Source organism: Maniola hyperantus, chromosome 12 (assembly GCF_902806685.2).
Source record: "Maniola hyperantus chromosome 12, iAphHyp1.2, whole genome shotgun sequence".
Taxonomy (NCBI): Eukaryota; Metazoa; Arthropoda; class Insecta; order Lepidoptera; family Nymphalidae; genus Maniola; species Maniola hyperantus.
Window position 1 is genome coordinate 1,270,114 of NC_048547.1, and position 21,850 is coordinate 1,291,963.

Sequence of the window (21,850 nt, forward strand, 5' to 3'; positions counted from 1 at the left end):
TCCCGAATGTCCGGGACGGACAATTTGCCGGACAGTTGTTTCATTATTGCTCCGCGATATTGCTGCATGGTCTCTTAATTGGGCGAAGATGCGAGAAACAACTTCTTTGGGGCAATGTATAGCTCATTTACTTGTACCTAAGTATTATTTTCTACACACAATATTGCGGGTTTTGTCTCCTCGAACTTCTTAATTAAATGGAGGTAAGTAGCTAATATTGTGCGTTTCAAGCAATTAAATATCACCTGCTCTAACAGTGAACAAAAACTTCGCGAAGAAACCTGCATGCCTCCATATACTTAAATATTCTCAAATGTGTGTGTAGTCTGCCAATCCGCACTAAACGCTTTACATTCTGAGAAAAGACCCGTGCTCAGAAGTGAGCTGGCAACGCGTTGATGAACATGTTAATGAGATAATAAGCAAAACACATAACTAGTCTATAAGATAGTATGTTGTATGTACGACAGCGTGCAATAAGAGACTGACCGCCATTACCCGCACGCGTTAGTCCGGCACTAGTCCCGAATGTCCGGGACGGGCAATTTGCCGGACAGTTGTTTCGTTATTGCTCCGCGATATTGCTGCATGGTCTCTTAATTGGGCGAAGATGCGAGAAACAACTTCTTTGGGGCAATGTATAGCTCATTTACTTGTACCTAAGTATTATTTTCTACACACAATATTGCGGGTTTTGTCTACTCTAACTTCTTAATTAAATGAAGCTATGTATATTTTAAGTTTATTTTAAGGGCCTCATAAGACAGTAATTCAGAGTCACTCAGCGGGCGATGGAGAGAGCTATGCTTGGAGTTTCTCTACGTGATCAAATCAGAAATGAGGAGATCTGTAGGAGAACTAGAGTAGGTAACCGACATAGCTCAACTGGTTGCGAAGCTGAAGTGGCAATGTGCAGGGCACATAGTTCGTAAAACCGATAGACCTTGGGGTCCCAAGGTGCTGGAATGGCGACCTCGCACCGGAATTGGAAGACCCCCCACTAGGTGGACGGATGACATCAGACGAGTCACAGGGAGCCACTGGATTCAGGCGGTGCAAGACCGTGGCGTGTGGAGGTCCCTACAAGAGATCTATGTCCAGCTGTGGACGTTTATCGGTTGATGACGATGATGATGATATTTTAAGTAATTAAGTACAATTAAATATCACTTGCTTTAAACGATGAATGAAAACGTCGCGAGGAAACCGGCAAGCAGAGTTATCCATAATGTTCCCAAAAGTGTTTGAAGTCTGCCAATACGCAATTGGGCAGCGTGGTCGACTATGGCCTTACCATCTGAGAGAAGGTCCGTCCTCAGTAGTAGGCTGGCGAAGGGTTGAGTGGTTGATAATGTTGCAGACTTGACACGCCTTTGAGAATATTATGGAGAACTCTCAGGCACGCCGGTTTCCTCACGATGCTTTCCCTTATATAGGCCTCTTAACTACAAGGCTGTGAGCTGGCCAAGATCTTTTGATCTGTATGAGTCACTTTAATAAGTAAATAGAACAAAACCAGTTTGTTTACTGTGTATATAGTAACCAGTCATAGTGCGAGCAGGCAGCCTTTCCGCCGTTAATTCAGCATGATTGATTATCTTTCGCCTAATGAGCTCGGAGCCATCTTAGTCAAGGTCGCCAAGTCACAAGCGAGAGCGTTTTAATAGTGGTTAAAGGAGCGGACTGAAATCCGACAAGTAGCCGGTTCAAACCCTTAGTTGGAGGGGAAAGGGGAATATTAGTCATCATGATAATTTTGGCTTATATTCTTCTAAAACAAAAAAAATCGGCTAAGTGCGAGTCGAGCTCGAGGGTTCCGTACTACAGTCGTATTTTTTCGACATTTTGCACGATAATTCAAAAACTATGATGCATAAAATAAATAAAAATCTGTTTTAGAATGCACAGGTGAAGACCTTTTATATGATACACCCCTTGAAATAGTTATCTTACTTCGAAAATTGAAAAATTATTAGTTCATGACCACAATTTAATTTTTTTGTGTGATGGAACCACAAATTCACGGTTTTCAGATTTTCCCCCGAACGTCTGCTGTAAGACCTACCTACCTACCAAATTTCATGATTCTAGGTCAACGGGAAGTACCCTGTAGGTTTCTTGACAGACCGACAGACAGACAGATAACATAGTGATCCTATAAGGGTTCCGCTTTTCCTTTTGAGGTACGGAACCCTAAAAATGTACCTTTGATTTATTTATTCAATAAAATTCAGGTAGAAAACATAATATACCTGCATTTTATAGAATAAATAAATCGTTCATTCGTTCATTTTTTTTTTTTTTAAAGAATATTAGCCATGTTAAATGACTAATATTCCCCTTTCCTCTCCAACTAAGCGTCAGGCTTGCGCTAGGAGTAGGTACGACAATTTATAGTGCAACGGGCGGGGTTTGAACCGTCGACCTTTCGGTTTTACGTCCACTCCTTTACCCGTTGAGCTATTGAGGCTCTAATTTCATTCATTCATTCATTCAGAAAAGTTCACTCAAGTTTATATCTTGGGGCGGTGACGTTATGAATTATGATCGCTTTTCCTTCACAATAAGTGCATAAATAGGGCGCGGCTGATGGTGGAATAAATCACTCGCCTCATCTATCATCCACTCTCCACTCGCTCGCCTCGATTACCTACTGTCTACCGTGTGTGGATACTGGGTACACTTTATGGACTAAGAGCCAGCGCGTGCCAGACCTTAGTCTTCTAAATAAACGGGTAAAGTGGACTGAAAACCCTACAACGTGGTGAACGATGAAGTGCTCGACGGTTCAAACCGTACGACCTTTCAGTTTTCACACCACTCAGATGCGTCTCTAGCCCTTGTGGCGCCCGTGTGCAACCAGTATCCTGGTGCCCTCTAGTCTAGTAGGAGCAGCGTCAAAATGGAATACTAACAGTTATATTTTCAAACGGAAATTCGGATGCAGATGGTGCAATTTTAAATGATGACGGCGTCGGCCATAACACGAGCGCAGGCTCTTTGAGAGCGCCGGCATCGACGCATCTTTGGAGGTGACGCACGCTCGGCGCCCCCTTAGACCCGGCGCCCGTGTGCGCCGCACACCCTGCACCATAGGTAAAGACGCCTCTGACTCCACTCCTTTACCCGTTGAGCTATTGAGACTCTAATATGTAGTTGTAAGCTAAAGGTGAAGTGTCCAGTGACACATCGCGTTGAGTGCAGACACGGTCTAGCGAGGAACTGTAGGTAGCATTATTGCATCTAGATTCTGGAGCGAACACTCTCAGACATCACCACACGCTATCTAGGCGTTCCGGTGTGACAGCGGCTCTCAAAGATTTTGTCATTTTATCTAAATATGTAAAAGGAAAAGGTGACTGACTGACTGACTGATCTATCAACGCACAGCACAAACTACTGGAGGGATCGGGCTAAAATTTGGCATGCAGATAGCTATTATGACGTAGGCATCCGCTAAGAAAGGATTTTTGAAAATTCAATCCCTAAGGGGGCGAAATAGGGGTTTGAAATTTGTGTAGTCCACGCGGACGAAGTCGCGAGCATAAGCTAGTTTTTTTATATACAGCGTGTAACCAGAACGCTAGCAAAAACTTAGCGTTATTGTTATACTATACCAATACCCATTTTCCCCATTTTATAGTTTTAGTGATTTAGTATTATTCAAACCCGCAATGTATAGCGTGCAAAACTCGGGTCAACGCCCAGCTTACGACGCGGCATTGACTCCGAGTGACCTACTAACGTAACGATCGTTGTCCTCTGGCGTCAGTCTAATTTTAAGTTTTATTTGCAATAATATATCGTAAACTTTTACAAAATAATAGGTTTTTTTTTTTCGCGTTTTTTTCATGTTATCATATCAGTAATCATCAGTAAAATTGTGAAAAAAGTTACTAGCTACAACTGAAGCCTCCTACAAGAAAAACGTAGGTACCTACACGTCAGATTAATAATAACCTAAAGATTTTAGGAAATCAATTTTTCTACAATTTCTGATCAATTCCAAAAACAGAAGCTGCTTTTTCGTGGATTCAGAGATGATGTGGAAACATTGTGAAACTACGTATAATTCTTGAGATTTAAAAAAATCTCTGGAATTATGTACTCCCACAACTTTTAAGCGGATTTTTAAAGAAACAGATTTTCCTGATATTGCCAAAGTTTCAAGATGATTACCAGACTACCAATTTGGGACTACACATACTAGGTGGACCTTGAAACGTGAGTTGGGAAGCACTGGCTGAACAAATACATCGCCGAAGCGAGCGACGGCCGACAACCACTTAGTGGCTTCATTGTACTGCGCGCGTCTGCACATGTACCAGCACTTGACCACTATAGACCTGCCTCTAAATATTACGGGAACTATGAAACATAAGTTAGAAAGCACTGGCTGAGCCTGAGTCTTACCTCTAAAGTCTAAAAAGCTACTGAGACGGTCAATCAGCTTGACGTCAAGCACGTAGATTTGTTTTGCTTGATCAAGCTGCTTGATGCGCCCGTTGCAGCTTGAGCCAGCAAACGACACTTTTCGCATATTTCGATCACTGTCCGAACGTCGCGTCAAGCTAAAATATAAAATCGCATCAATCACTCGACAAGCATGTAAATTTTTGACTCAAGCATCAAGCAAACTTTGTAAACGGTGAAAATGCTTGATTCAAACAAAAATCTAAGTACAGGTGCTTGACTATCTCGAAAGCTCTCAATGGATGTGACCAGACACAGGTACTAGCCAAAATCATATAAGTATAGTACCCGAGTAGACAAGGACCCAATAAAGATACATTTGACAAACAAAAAAACAATGTATTTATTCTAAACATATAATGTCCAGACCTTCCTAGCTCTACACGCGAAGAGATCGCTGAAAGCTAGTCACCGTGTGACTTCCGGAGATAACAGTTCTCGTTCTAAACTTGTCTACGGACCACTATGTGTGTATATTTGTCTAATATATTATGTGTATATTTGTATAATAATAATACTGTGTGTATATTTGTATAATAGAAATAGTAATGAGTCATATCATCATCATAATCAATCCTTTACCAGCCCACTATTGCGCCCGGGTCTTCTCTCAGAATGAGAATGTTTAGGCCATAGTCAGCCACGCTGGCCCAATGCGGATTGGCAGACTTCACACACCTTTGAGAACATAGAGAATTCTCAGGCATGCAGGTTTCCTCACGATGTTTCCCTTTACCTTTAAATCAAGTGTTGTGTTAATATTGCTTAAAACGCACACAACTTTGAAACATTGACCTCTCGAATAGGAGGCGAACCTTAATCACTAGCCTATCACCGCTAATCTAAATCTAAATATATAAAATGAAAAGGTGACTAACTGACTGACTGATCTATCAACGCACAGCTCAAACTGGACGGATCGGGCTGAAATTTAATATGCAGATAGCTATTATGACGTAGGCATCCGCAAAGAAAGGTAATTTGAAAAAGTTCGTCAAGCCGATAGATTTTGGGTTCGAACTCCCAACGACGAGACCCCCTAGGTGGACAGACGACATCAAAGAAGTCTCTTGTAGGGACTTCAACACGCCATGTTCCTGCACCGCTTGAAATGAATCTAACGGCTCCCTACGACTCGTTATAGACCTCCCTATCAACACTGTCTTCTTGTTCATCATCATCATCATCATCATCATCATCATCATCATCATCATCATCATCACCATCATCATCATCATCATCATCATCATCATCATCATCATCATCATCATCATCATCATCGTCATCATCATCGTCATCATCATCGTCATCATCATCATCATCATCATCATCATCATCATCATCATCATCATCATCATCATCATCATCATCATCATCATCATCATCATCATCAACCGCCACATCATCATCCACTGCTGGACGCGGTCTCTAGTAGGGAGTTCTACACGCCACGATCTTGCGCCGCCTGAATCCAGCGGCTCCCTGCGACTTGTCTGATGTCGTCCGTCCTCCTAGTGGGGGGTCTTCTAACACTTCCCATTCCAGCATCTTGAAACCCCAATGTCTATCGGTTTTTCGAATTATGTGCCCTGCCCATTGCCACTTTAGCTTCGCAACCCGTTGTAGCTCTGTTATTCTGGTTCTCCTACGAATCTCCTCATTCCTGATTTGATGACATAGAGAAACTCCAAGCAACAATATATTTTATAACAGCTTAAATTTAGATCTACATAATGTGTGGAGCTGTTTAAGCTCATTACAAGCTGTACATGCTAACTGGAGCGCATTCTTATCAAGTAAGCTCGGATTAGCTTGAACGCGAGCTGCAAACGGATCAGGCATTAACTGTGCCAAAACTTGATGTTAAGGGGAAGCTGTTCAATGTAACGTATACAATTTAACTTCTATGTTTGTCAATTATTTGATGGATGATGACAATCATAAAAGATGATTCAGGGACAAACTATTTAATATCCAATTATGTATTACTAGCTGATGCCCGCGACTTCATCCGCGTGGAATTAGGTTTTTTATATCCCGTGGGAACTCTTTGATTTTCCGGGATAAAAAGTAGCCTATGTCACTCTCCAGGTCTTTATCGATACCCATGCAAAAAAACCAGTCAAGTGCGAGTTAGACTCGCGCACCGAGGGTCCCGTACTACAGTTGTATTTTTTCGACATTTGATACGATAAATCAAAAACTATTATGCATAAAAATAAATAAAAATCTGTTTTAGAATGTACAGGTAAATCCCTTTCATATGATACCCCACTTGGTATACTTACCTACTTATATTTGTCAATGAACACATTTTAATTTCTTTTTCAGGATGTAACCACAAATTCACGGTTTTCAAATTTCCCCCCTAATGGCTGCTATAAAACCTACCTTCCTGTCAAATTTCATGATTCTAGGTCAACGAGAAGTACTCTGTAGGTTTCTTGACAGACAGACGGACATACAGACAGACAGACGGACATACAGACAGACAGACAGACACAGACAGGCAGACACTGACAGACAGACAGACACAGACAGACAGACACAGTAAGACAGACACAGACAGACAGACACAGACACAGACAGACAGACAGGCACAGACAGACAGACAACAAAGTGATTAGAATCGTGTGATTAGAAAAACCGTATCTCAAAAGAAAAAAATGTAACTGGAAGAAATTTTCCTTTTGAGGTACGGAACCCTAAAAAGAACTCCTACCATTGTGATTAATGTAAAATAATCATGACCCTCAGCAATGAGGAATACGATGCAGGGAGAGCTTCAAGTTTGAGTTGAAGCTGGGCCTTAATCAGGCATGCTGGTACAATATAAGTATAACCGTTTCGCGAGCTGCTGTGAGCTGCATCCTAAGTTGTTAGTTAGTTAGTTCCTCAGCGATCGTGAGACGCGATTACATAGTGTGCTGATCGCATCGCGTTGAAATGTTGACTTCTGATTATTCTCCTTGTGATAGCCTAGTGGTTAGGAGATTCGCCTGCTGATCGGAGGTCTGGGGTTCGATACCGCGCACGCACCTCTATCTTTTCCGAGTTATGTGCGTTTTAAGTAATTAAATATCACTTGCTTTAACGGTGAAGGAAAACATCGTGAGGAAACCTACATGCCTGAGAGTTCTCCATAATGTTTTCAAAGGTGTGTGAAGTCTACCAATCCGCACATGGACAGCGTGGTAGACTATGGCCAAAACCCTTCTCACTCTGAGAGGAGACCCGTGCTCTGTAGTGAGCCGGCGATGGGTTGATCATGATGATGATATTGGATTTGCCAAGTTCTCACGAGTCATCGATCATCAATCGCATTACATCTATTAGCCATTGTGAAGTGGCACCAACAATGCAGACATGACAGTGCAAATTATTAAAAAGCAATCCCGTCCGTCCGTCCGTCGGCCGCTTTGAGGCGGTGTGTAGCGGACGAGCGTGACAACCCCGTCCGTGTCGATTACGTCGGCCTGTTTGATTTCATAGGGCTGCCAAATGCAACAAAAATAAAATAAACAATTGGTCAAGTCCTCGCTGTTTCTTCTAGGGCTCTATATATTATACTTATTTTTATTTTTTTTATTCAGGTAAAAGTTGGCCCTTGACTGCAACACAATTATTTTTTATTTTTTTCATGTACGAAAACTGAATCTACAAAACTTACAAAGTAATTAAAGTAATTAAGTTACATTGGAAATGCTTATCTCTAAACAGAGATTTTTTCCTGTTTCCAATTATGTTTTGGTCACAGCTTACAAACTACTTTATGAATCGTTGTTTTCAGTATTTGTTGTTTAAATGCAATATATGGTGCTTAGCTTATGCTCGCTACTTCGTCCGCGTGGACGACACAAATTTCAAACCCCTATTTCACCCCCTTAGAGGTTGAATTTTCAAAAACCTTTCTTAGCGGATGCCTACGTTGTAATAGCTATCTGCATGCCAAATTTCAGCCCGATCCGTCCAATAGTTTGAACTGTGCGTTGATTGATCAGTCAGTCACCTTTTCATATATTTTGATAATATACCGAAATTTTATATTCCTAGCCTAACTAGCTTAGTTTTGAAATTGACGCCGTCACAAAAATGGTCTGAAACGGTCAACTTAGACGGTCTTCCATTAAAAAATACATATATCCATACTCTACTCGATGAGCTCTAGACTATTATTTCCGGCTTCCAGTTCCGGTTCCGGTTTTTTGTCAACGTTCTGCACCAAATACCTACCAATATTTCAGGTTTGTCACTCTTCTAGGAAGACCCGTGACACGCGGACAGACAGCTGAGTGCCATTAAATAGGGAACCGTTTTACACCCATTGGGTACGGAACCCTCAAAATGGCAACTGTCCTACGACACTCACGACTTATTTAAATGAACCGTCTTGTGCCACCCCTGACAGCTAGTGTAGCGGCCATTATACAGGCAGCCCGCAGCGATGCGCGAAGCGGCTAACTAGCCCAATTTTCGATGAAAACCATTACGGATTTACTCTACGTCCGTTCGGTTGAATGGATTCTGATTGCAATGCATTAAACATCATGTTTACTTACTTATACTCATTACATAGTCAAAATAATCAGCCTATTTATTTTAATACTAGATGATGCCCGCGACTTCGTCCGCGTGGATTAAGGTTTTTAAAAATCCCATGGGAACTCTGACTTTCCGGGATAAAAAGTAGCCTATGTCCTTTCCCGGGATGCAAGCTATATCTGTACCAAATTTCGTCAAAATCGGTTGAACGGATGGGCCGTGAAAGGCTAGCAGACAGACAGACAGACACACTTTAGCATTTATAGTATTAGTACCTATGGATTAGTTCATGACCACAATTTAATTTTTTTGTGTGATGTAACCGTTTTCAGATTTTTTCCATTATGTCTAATAAAAGACCTACCTACCTGCCAAATTTCATGATTCTAAGTCAACGGGAAGTACCCTATAGGTTTCTTGACAGACAGACAGTCAACAAAGTGATCCTATAAGGGTTCCATTTTTCCTTTAGACCTCTAGACGGAACCCAAAAAAACACTTAAAAAAACCTCTATTCTTATTTTATTTTATTTGAACAACCAACATAATATAAACAATCATAAAAAAACAAATATTTAGACAAGTAGGTACATAAAAAAGAGATTTATAACTAATAGACATATAGCATTAAACGTTATAATACCTACTCAATTCAAAACACACCAGAGAAACATTTCCTTTTTTGAAATTGGTTAAAAATTAATATCAGCTTATCAACTCAGTGTCATTTCGTTTAACAAAAGCTTCCATATTAGCTCATTAAAATCGCATTTCTTACGTAGGAGCATCTGTCTGCCCACGTCGCCGTATCTGGCGAGTGTATCTCAGAAACTAAAAACCCGTAAAAGATCCAGATAAGACGGTTTAATTAAACGTTAATTTATTCCTAAAGTTATCTCAGGGGACATTATAATCACCTGGATGGTGATCGCACATTTACATGTACCGTACGTTCCGCAAAGAACATATTTGCGGAATGGCGCAATATGAGGTCAGCATCGTACGTACGTATTTTACGATTTATTTGTATTAAATTGCTATACAACCTCGCATGCTTAGGGTATTATCTATTGAGCGTACTTTGACTTTGCTCAGATTTGAGTTTCAGTTAAAACGAGATAGATTTATGTCATAAATATAAAATTGTCTTGTTTCAACGGCGTCTTCAGTCTGAACAAAGTCAAAGTTCGTTAGGACTGACTGGATTCGCACTATGCATAAAAATTTGGCAAATTTTGTTTCGTAGTTTAATAATAAAATGCGAATAAAGTTATCATTTAAACTCAAAATTCTTTATTTCATGTTTGCCTTTTATTTTAGCCAATAATGAGAAAATGTCAGCCAATCAGGGGTAAATGCGATCGTCACACTGTAGCCGTCACACCGCGGTAGGTTTGTTGGCTATGGATCCTACGCAACTGAATATGATGACGTTTCCTAGATCCCTAGAAACTATTACATTTCCTGTGTCTTTGGCCGTAGCCAACCACCATACTGACAAAGCCGTGCTGCCCCATGCTGCCAAACGATTTAGTGTTCCGGTATGTGTTTAATGACACTACCGTCTACCATAACCGTCCCAAGTGAGCCTGCATCATTATTTACCAAGTGATCACAGTCAAGGTTTAACTTGTATCAGAAAAAAAATAGTAGGTATACTAGATAGAAGCTGATAGGCGTACGGTAGCATATAAAATGTATGCGGTGCGTACGGCTGTTACGTATGTGTGTGAACAGCTTTATGCACATTAAGTTTCCTCCTAAAGTTATCTCAATATGGTCCGGCGACATTTATAATCACCTTAAATCCCTTTAAAGGAATATTAGATATGAGATAATGCAATATTGGGTTTTTGTATGAATGTGTCAGGTTAGATTAACCGCTTCTTATACAGCCTTAAATGGATAAGTTCAAATTTACATTTGTACTAGCTTATGCTCGCGACTTCGTCCGCGTTGACTTCACAAATTTCAAACCCCTATTTCACCACCTTAGGGGTTGAATTGTTAAAAATCCTTTCTTAGCAAATGCCTACGTCATAATAGCTATCTGTATACCAAATTTCAGCCCGATCCGTCCAGTAGTTTGAGCTGTGCGTTGATAGATCAGTCAGTCAGTCATTCACCTTTTCCTTTTATATATTTAGAAGATGTAAAAGCTTTACTTAAGTCGAAAGCTCTGAAGTCAGACTCGCGCACTGAGGGTTCCGTACTACAATCGTATTTTTCGACATTTTGCACGATAAATCAAAAACTGTTATGCCTAAAAATAAATAAAAATATGTTTTAGAATGTACAAGTAAAGCCCTTTCATTTATGATACCCCACTTGGTAGGTATAGTAATCTTACTTTGAACACACGAGTAGATATTATAGACCAGAGGGGAAGCTTCACACTAGCTCACGCACACCACGACGTGTCACGGACGCTCCGTTTGCGCCCAGTTCGATGGCAAACGGCGGAACACGGAGCGTCCGTGACACGTCGTGGTGTGCGTGAGCTGCGCTAGAGTGAGTGAACCTACAGCCAGCCGCTAGTATGAAGCTTCCCCTCTGGTCTATATATCTACTCGTGTGCTTTGAACGTTGAAAATAGTAATATTTGTTCATGAACACAATTTTAATTGTTTTCTTGTAATTTAACCACAAATTCAAGCTTTTTAGATATTTCCCCGCATGTCTGCTGTAAGGACTATCTTCCTGCCAAATTTCATGATTCTAGGTCAACGGGAAGTACCCTACAGGTTTCTTGACAGACAGACAGACAACAAAGTGATCCTATAAGGGTTCCGTTTTTCCTTTTGAGGTACGGAACCCTAAAACACAACAATCAGAAATAGCCCATGTTATTATTAAAAAAACCAAAAGTCATTGTACACAATACTTTTTTGAGGATAAATAAAGGTTTTTGAGGGTTAATAATCGCGACCACTTTGTGTGCCGAGCAAACAATGAGGGTGCAGTTTCAACCCCACGTCGGTGGTCTCAAGGACCGACAACTCCCTCAACACCTTTTTTTTTTTTTTTTCGCTGGGAAATGCTTTTACGCATCCTCCCCGGAAGAAACAACTCCCTCAACACCTACCTGAAAGCATTACGTAATAACTTTTAGAATAATTTGTAGAATCGCTTTACAAACCGGTGGTAGAGGCCTGACTAATCCATATATAAATATATAAAAGGAAAAGGTGACTGACTGACTGAATGATCTATCAACGCACAGCTCAAACTACTGGACGGATCGGGCTAAAATTTGGCATGCAAATAGCTCTTACGACGCGCGACGTATAGGCATCCGCTAAGAAAGGATTTTTGAAAATTCAACCCCTAAGGAGGTGAAATTCGGGTTTGAAATTTGTATAGTCCACGCGGACACAGTCGCGAGCATGAGCTAGTATCTAAATATATAAAAGGAAAAGGTGACTGACTGACTGGCCGAATGACTGACTGACTGATCTATCAACGCACAGCATAAACTACTGGACGGATTGGGCTGAAATTTGGCATGCGGATAGCTTTAATGACGTAGGCATCCACTAAGAAATGATTTTTGAAAATTCAACCCCTAAGGGGGTGTAATAGGGGTTTGAAATTTGTGTAGTCCAAGCGGACGAAGTCGCGAGCATAAGCTAGTCCATTCTAAGATCGATAGGTGTTATCACTACCCCTATTATAAATGCGAAAGTGTGTTTGTTTGTTGGTTTATTGGTTTGTTGGTTTGTCCTTCAATCACGTCGCAAGGGATCGACGTGATTTTTTGCATGGATATAGTTTAAGACCCGGAGAGTGACTGAAGACTTTTTATCCCGGAAAATCAAAGAGTTCCCACGGGATTTTTGAAACCTAAATCCACGCGTACGAAGAGGGCATCAGCTAGTTAATAGATATTTTATATCTGTCTGTCTCATGGTCCATACATTTAACCGACTTTTGACCTAGCCTACTTTTTATTCCGGAAAGTCAAAAAGTTCACACAGTTTAAAAAAACGGGGCCCGTAGACATTTTCATTTTTCACCCTACTTAGTTAGATTCAAGAACCTGCCTATCTTAAAAATAAAGAACTACTAACGCCATCTATGTTTCTTTTCCTTAACCAAAATAAAAATTTACTGGTTACGATAAATAAAAAACATTCAAAATATTAAAGCTCTTTTATAAATTCACCCATTTAGCCACTAGATAGGTAGGTATTACCAGCGGTAGAAAAAGCAATATTTAAAGCGATAAGTAGGTACCTATAAATGATCCCAATATTCCAATTCCCAACAATGTATTTCAGTTAGCGAAATCGTATTGCTAACTGTCAACGTCTACCAGAAAACCCCCCATTACAAAATAAACTCAAAAATCATAATTGCTTTTAACACCTCATCGCCAATATTGTCCATTATAAAGGACAGCGCAGAAAGATGACGCTAAAACTAAATTATTACTCAGCCACCGTTTACCCGCGTCGGTCGTGGCTATTCAATTTCCCGCGCTATGCATCTCTGTCGCCGCATCGCCTTTGACAGCGCTTTGCATATTTTATAACCGAGTGAGATTTTTGAGAGCGGCCAGTCAGAAGAATTGTCCTTTTTATAGGACACCTAATGGACTGTCACCAACGTTGTCAGAGACGAAAATGTCCTTTTTATAGGACTTTACTTATGTTGTCATGTATGCACGATTATCACTACCCATGTGTATTTGTTTGTTGGATTTGAGGACAAATCCTTCAATCACGTCGCAACGGAGCAACGGATCAACGTGATATTTTTGCGGTGGTTATTCTAAGGCATGAGTATAGTAAAGACCTGGCCCCTAATTATGTAAGGATAACCATTTCATCGTTATCGTAATCGTCAAGAAATTCTGCCCTTTGATTGACTGTGAAAAAATGTAAACAGCGAATCACAGCGAATCAACCAATCAAACGCTGGTGACATAGGCTACTTTTTATCTCAGAAAACCAAATAGTTCCTACGAGATTTTTAAAAACTTCAATCCACGCGGATGAGGTCCGGAAAGTGTAATTTTCCACTTCAATATTTTAGCTGCTCGATTCAAAAATGTTTAGTAGCACACCGTTTTCGTTTCACACTTTGTACTATATAAATATTTTGTGACTGTGACAATTTCAATGTCACAGTGCATCAAAGCCACTTTTCGCCTCACTGGCCGCTCCGCACAATCTCACCCCGCATAATCCTTTCATCAAAAACGCCGCGGCTGGCGTGCAGCGTTCTAATTTTTCCGCGCGCGAGCGAGACGCCTAACAAACGGGGTGTCAAACAGCGGTGGGGATAAGACGGCAAAGCTCCCGCAAAGTACACAAAATGCAAAAATGGCGCGGCGACGAGTGACAACGTGTCAGAGAGGGGGGGCGCGTCAGAAACAAGCTTAGTTCAACGCCGACCGCCGTGGGTGACGCACGTGTTAACACCCCGCATTCGTAGTGACTTGTGAGTGATGTGCTGACAGGCTGGATCGTGAAGTGTAGTGATTAAACGTTTCTAAACTGGAGAAGGATACATTGTTGTGGAGCAATATGCTCACGTCCAGTAATCAGTACTTGCGACCGGATTATCTGTCGCCTTTACCGACCACGGTAAGTTTTTTGAGTCGATTCAGACATAGGTACTTTGTTATATTATGACAAATTGACAATTGAGTGATAGGTCAGTATTACGAAAGCTCGGATATACCTAGCTATGATACCTATTTGTTTTGTTACACTATTGAATTAAAGCTGTATTAAAAAAGTTTTCTGTTCCTAAACTTAATAAACTTTATTGTCAAACATCAAACATCAAAATTTATAATAATTCTATTTGTTTTAAATCAATGACCATCCAATAAACATGGTGTTTAAAATATTTTTTTAATACAGAAAATATATAAATAATGCTTTTTTATTCATTTCAAAGTTTTAACTTAAGATGGAAATATTAAATAAGTACATTTTTATCATCAGTAAAATTAAAGAAAATAAATAAAACATGCGCGACAAATCACAGATTATTTTCAACGCAAAATATGTAAATCGTAAACAGCGATATCCCGTAATAAACATTTATAATCGCTGATCGTAAAACGTTAAAACATAAAAATAATTTGATAATTTATAAACAGGAAATATAAATAAGCGACAAATCACAAACTAAAAACGAAATATAAAGAAGAAGGCAATAAAACTAAATTGATATAACATACATTAATCGAATTAGATATTACGCAATAACAATCACCACAAGGCGTCATTTATTCATATTATTCACATTAACAGTAGCTACTATCAGTAAAAAGTTTATTATAAGAATGTCCTTCCACCCAAATCTTGGTCACGGCAGCCAGGCAGGCTCAGATAATATTTACCATCTGCGCGGAAGACAATACCTACTTAATATAATATTATTTACTAGGTGATGCCAGCGACTTCATCCGCGTGGATTTACGTTTTTCAAAATCCCGCGGGATCTCTTTGATTTTCCGGGATAAAAACCTTGTGTTAATTTGGGCTCTATCTATAAATCTATCTCCATTCCAAATTTCAGCCAAATCCGTCCAGTAGTTTTTGCGTTATTGAGTAACAAACATCCACACTTTCACATTATTTTATAATATTAATTAGGATTGCTCAAGTGTGTGCGCAAATACAGGTGGAATCTCTATTCCCTCGCTCTCATAGCCCGATGGTACGGCAATCCGGCAAGACTAGAGAGAGAACAAGCGCAGTACCATTGTCTTTATCTGCTCTCTAATGTCACTAACTTCCTAACTCCGGGCTGGTACTAAGAAATTCTAGATCGAAAAACCCAATATTGTTGTCCCGACATCGGAATCAAACTCAAGACCTTGTCATTAGCAGTCGAATAATTTAACCATGAGACAGTTAGATATAATATTAACTAGGTGCATCTTCCCAGCTTCACTCGGGTGAAATTGCTAAAAATCCATTCTCAGTGCAAACTCTCAAGTTTCTTGACCTATTGCTCTGAATTGCATGTTGACATATTGTCAACTAGCTGATGCCGTCCGCGTGAAGTTAGGTTTTTAAAAATCCCGTGGGAACCCTTTGATTTTCCGGGATAAAAAGTAGCCTATGTCACTCCACGTCTTTACCTATACCCATGCAAAAAGTCGGGTCTATCTGTTGTACTGTTGCGACGTGATTGAAGGACAAACCAATAAACCAACAAACAAACACACTTGCGCATTTATAACAAGGGTACTAATCAGCTTCTATTATAATATCGCAACCCTATAAGGGTTCAAGTCAAAACTGTATCAACTCAAAAACATTTTTCAGTAACTAATATTTGATAATACCTAGGTATTTAATAAATAATCAACATCTACAGAAGACAGAAAACTTTGTTGAACACAAAACATGAAAATGACCAGGACAAAACTAAGGAACTATAAACCAAAGATATTAAACTTGTAAAGAATTAAATACCTACTTAGAACAAATTATAGTGTTTTGAATATTTAAAGTATAGATAGGTACCTACCTACCAAGTTTACTCCTGTACTGATATTCGACCTCATTTCTCATTCTGAAAACAGACCCTTGCTCAGTAGTAAGCCAGCGATGAGTTTATCATAATGATGATGAATCGTATCAGGGATCAAAAGGTGGTGATATTATCAAAAGGCGTGATTTCCGAGTTGAAACAGTTTTGATCTAAGTGTCATATATACAGACAAGTCAAAAATTGATTTGAGTTGAAACAGCTTTATTCTAGGATGCGATAATATAGGTATAACTGTATACAAAGCAAAATATGGCTAAAACAATTTGAACTGGAAGTGGTCCAAGAAATTAATAAATGTGTAATTTCAAGTCCAAAACATGGCAGTAAAACACGCGAAGTTCCGAGTGAGACATTCAATTTAAAATGATGGATTGAAAACGGACCGTTTCTGTTTTTGAAATATAAATTATACTGACGTTAATAAAAAACTGTAATATGTCTCACTCCCACGCATTTAATTTTGTATTAACGCTTAAAAAAGACTGAAATATTACCGTTAATTATATCAAAATAATCGGAGTTGAGTAGAAATAGACATTCTCAGTATTGTTTGTGAACTAAATGTAAGTTTGAATAACATTTTTTTTTCTAGTTGATTGGTATGATTCTTTTAATAATATTTGATTGATATAACTAGGTATACCTATTGTAAACCCATATAATATATAGAATCTCTGTAATTTTGAATTCCTGTTTTATTTTAAAACATTTTCTTAATACATTTCATACCTACTTTGTTTATCTATCTATCAAGATTTAAAAAACGTTCTTATGATGTTATTTTAATTATGCAACATAATTAATTATTCACATATTGATAGAATATTAATAGCATGATGCGAATCATTAAACATTTTATTGTCATTTCGTATTCATAAATCAACTAACTTTCTATTTATCACTAAATGCTGCTAATAAATACTTAATTAAGTAACTTATAATAACTAATTATTTTTAATTACAGAATGATTAACCTACTAATTATTCATTATTTATAAACCGATTGGTACCAATTCCTAGACATTTAAATTAACTAATTATTATTTCTCAATAATTATTTGTTAAATTACAGTTTATCGTGCTACAGTCATTAAAATTCAGTTGAAATGGCGCTCATGAATAAAATAATATGTTTGTTCTATAGTTTTTTTTAATAAATTCGGGCTCATTAAAAGTTTACTCAGTTGCGAATATTCTTATCATTACGGATACATTAAAGTTTAGCATAAAAACGTCTTATCTAACTAATTTATATGTTAAGTAGCTTGGATCGTTCCTAAGAAATAATTCGAGTAATCTAGCATCTTAACGTGATATTAAACTTCTTTTTATTGAAATAAACTTTTACAAGTACCTACTTTTGAATCGTGAAACGCATCTACCACTCGTTGAGAATGCCTTTCCTACCGACAAGAACCAGCAATAAACTCGGCATCACATGACAGTCCAAACTCACATGAAATAAACAGGCGCGATCTCTAATAGTTCGAAAAACAGTGAATGTTCTGTTTTGTTACACTACTTAGTACTTACCAGTGAATTTTACTTACAAGGTTTTTCAGCTTCAGCACCATTATTCATACGATTCATATAGGAGTAATAATTCAAGGAAAGTTTAAATGAGCGTACGCAAAGTGCGAAGTACCTAGCGCTGACACGCTCGTAACATAAAACAAAGTCCTCCCCCGAACGCTCGTTCAAACTAACGCCGTGCCGTGATAATAGACGTGACAGCGCGGCAAGTACAGGCACGCCGCAAATTCAGCGGCACAAATTGGCCTTTTCACTGCGAGATTACATCATGCGGGAACCGAGTGAAATGTCAAGCGGGGCCGACGGCTGCCAGACGCGCGGATAATGGCGCGTCGGCCGCGTGATTGCACTCGCTCCCTCTCGCCCTCTCGCCCCGGGCACCCTCGCCTTTGTGCCGTCACTCGCAACCGACGTTTCATTCCATAAACCTCTTTGTTGCAGCTCGACGCGAAAAAGAGCCCGCTGGCGCTCCTGGCGCAGACCTGCAGCGCGATCGGCGCCGACACGCCCAACCCCAAACTCATCTCCGCCGCGGAGAAAGCCAGCAAGAAGTACGAAGACAAACCTATTCATATGGACAACAAACCGAGTTTCAAGCCTTACGAATCGTGCCTGACGAGAGAAAAGACTAGAACGCCCGAGGACAGAGCCTCTTCGGTCAACGCTCACTCTAAAACACCGTCGTCGAAAGGAAGCGCTTCGACGACACCGGTCCAAGCTCGATGCAATAGCAACCAAAGTTCTTCTTCTCAGAGGACGCCTCCGCCGGCGCAACGCAAATCGCCGTCCGAAAAATCCGACGAAAGATCCAGCCCTCTACGTCTACACTCACCCGCTCAAGCCAAATCGTCAGATTCTTCTAGCTCCAAGTTACCGTACCCACCAAGTTCATTATCTATGGATACCAAAGAATCGTCCAGTTTCAAGCCCAGTGTACCTGTTTCTTCGTCAGCTTTTCTCGGAGGCTTACCTCCAACTGGATTTCCACTATCTATGGATTTAATGACGAGCAGCCTGATGGCAGCGCAACATCATGCGTTGAAAAATGGACTGAATCCGTACCTTGCGTATGCGAGAATGAAAGCCCCGGGCAGTGATTTAGGAATTTGTAGAGACCCCTATTGCACTGGATGTTCTTTAAGTTCACACTTGCTCAAGTCTGCAGTGTGCCCTGCCGGTTGTGCTCAGTGCGATCACGCTAAAACACCTTTTCATATACCAGCTGGTCATCCCGCAGCGGCTGCATACGCTCACGCTCAACTGGCTGCTTTGGCTGCTGCATCACAACTGCCTTTCGTTTGCAGTTGGATGGCTGGTGACTCCGCTTATTGCGGGAAGAGGTTCTCTTCATCGGAGGAACTCCTTCAGCATTTAAGATCACATACTGCAAGTGGTGAATCAAGTCCAAGTTTATCAATGCTAAGTGCAACACACCCTCTACTTCAGAGGACGTATCCTACACCGCCTCTGTCACCCCTGACGCCACGATTCCATCCGTACAGCAAGCCTTCTCACCTGGTGTCATCGCCTCCTCTCCCATTCCCCTTGCCGCCTCATCCGTCGCTCGCGGCGTACTTCCCCTCGTATCCGTTGTTTGGGCCGCGGCCGCTGCACCCTTGAGGACCATCGGCGCTCCACGCACACAAGAAGGGGGGCGCCGATCACTAACGCCCATGCCAAAAGGACATTCGGAACTGAAGACAGTGTAAATATAAGTTAGTGTCTCCTAGTTTCTAGTCGGCTCATATCAACGGACTTGAACCCCAGCGGGGTGCGACAGCTGTGATCTCTAACTTGTAATATTCGTAACGTAATGTGCACTGACTCGGGCCCGCTATCGCTTAGTCCCGCGAGTGCGGCTTTTATTTTCTAGTTAGATTAACTGAATTTTTATGTACCAAATCTATAGTAATGTAATTTAATTAGTTTCCTAATTTAAGTTGTTGCAATTAATTAGTGAGGATTGTTAATTGTGTTTGTATTTTTTTTATTAATCGACTGTATATTTTTGAGTATTATTCGACGAAACATTAAACTTATCGCATTAATGTTATCCGCTTAGGTAAAGTCTTGAATATAAATCGAGGATAATTCTCATTTTATTACCACGACCTTACGTGATAAAATCTTGATTGTTCAAACACGTTTCAATTCTGAATTAATATTAAAAGCTTCAGTAAAGTGGCACAGGTCTGCAGGAAATGTTAGTAAGATAAAAGTATCATCGTTAAATATAAATTTTAAAGCAGAAAAGTGGATTACATTGCGTGTACTAGAATATTAAATCACTGTAATAGCTGCAATGAGTATCTGTTAACAAAGATTTGTTGTTATAAAGTGCATAAAAATGAAAAATATACGTAAATATTTAATTTCAACTTTCGTTTCAATTGCTTGTTCCGAGCACGCCTGGCGGCCAAGTCTGGGGATATTTATTGTAATGGCGGATACTTCCACTTAAGGTGGTTATAATTCTATTTTATGTTCTATAAAATTATTCACTAAAATATCGTTAATAAACATGAGCTCTAATTTATTGCGAAATTAATTGAATTATACATTCTCTTTTGCTAGTTTATTGTAGGTAGTTTTTATAACTACATTTTGATTGTTTCAAAATGATAGGTAAAATTTTCTGAAATCCATCTTTTAAGTATTCTTGACTTTATTTTGTGTAGGGGAATTAGTAGGTACATAATACAAAAAAACAGAAACAATAACAATGGTTATTCATCGATATAGACATAGATATCTACATATTTAGGTAGATCTAGTGCTGTATAAAAATAAAATATGATTAATATATCACCCAGCAAAACTGATAAGTAACCATAAATTATTTAGCTGCCTCTAGCTAAGCCTCGAAAATAATCACAAATCATTTTTCTCTCAGTGTGAGTCAGTTTGCAACTGTACGAGACAGTACCTAACAGGAAATATTGTACATCGACCTTTAGAAAGAGATAACGGTTTCGTAGAGCGTTGAGACCGATAAATCGTCACATAAGTATGAGTGACAGAGACAACGCTCTACGAAGCCGAAATCTCTTCCTAAAGGTCGATGTACGAAATTTCCTGCCAGCTACTGTAATTAACCTTGCAGCGGCTTTCATACAATAAATTATGAGCAATTTATCTATCCGTCTGTCTCAATATCATCTACAGTACCTACACGGCCGAAAGTAATGTTATGGAATGTAATGGCCTTTAGAATGTCATTTCGGCTTTGTAGAGCGTTGTCTCTGTCACTCCCTATGAGTGCTTTACAAATCTCCTTCTAAATGTCGATGTAATATTGATATTGATATATTATTGAGCTGCCTCTAGCTAAGCCTCGACAATAATCACACTACGCTAAGACTAAAAATGAGCATTATTAACCGACTTCAAAAAAAGGAGGAGGTTCTCAATTCGTCGGAATCTTTTTCTATCTTTTACTATTGTTCAAAAAAAATGAGCATTATTTTTGAACAATAGTAGTAAACTTTGAATTTTAAATTTGAGCCTCAATAGCTCTACCGATATAGGAGTGGACTGAAAACCGAAAGATCGACGGTTCAAACCCCGCCCGATGCACTATTGTCGTACCTACTCCTAGCACAAGCCTGACGCTTAGTTGGAGAGGAAAGGGGAATATTAGTCATTTAACATGGCTAATATTCTTTAAAAAAAAAAAAAAACTTATTCATCGATATATAGGTACATAGATAAATATTTAGATAGATCTAGTACTGGATAAAAATAAAATATAATATGTCACACCCAGCAACACTGATTATCC

The 21,850-nt window shown here is 39.6% G+C and overlaps 1 protein-coding gene across 1 annotated transcript; it reads left to right on the top strand.

The window, feature by feature from the left end:
* Positions 1-14,363: 14,363 nt before the first annotated feature.
* On the top strand, positions 14,364-20,447 carry elB (elbow B). Its single transcript, XM_034973882.1, has 2 exons — positions 14,364-14,606; positions 18,511-20,447. Exons 1-2 carry the CDS (start codon positions 14,547-14,549, stop codon positions 19,687-19,689), a joined length of 1,239 nt encoding a protein of 412 aa, XP_034829773.1. The 5' UTR covers positions 14,364-14,546; the 3' UTR covers positions 19,690-20,447.
* Positions 20,448-21,850: the final 1,403 nt, after the last annotated feature.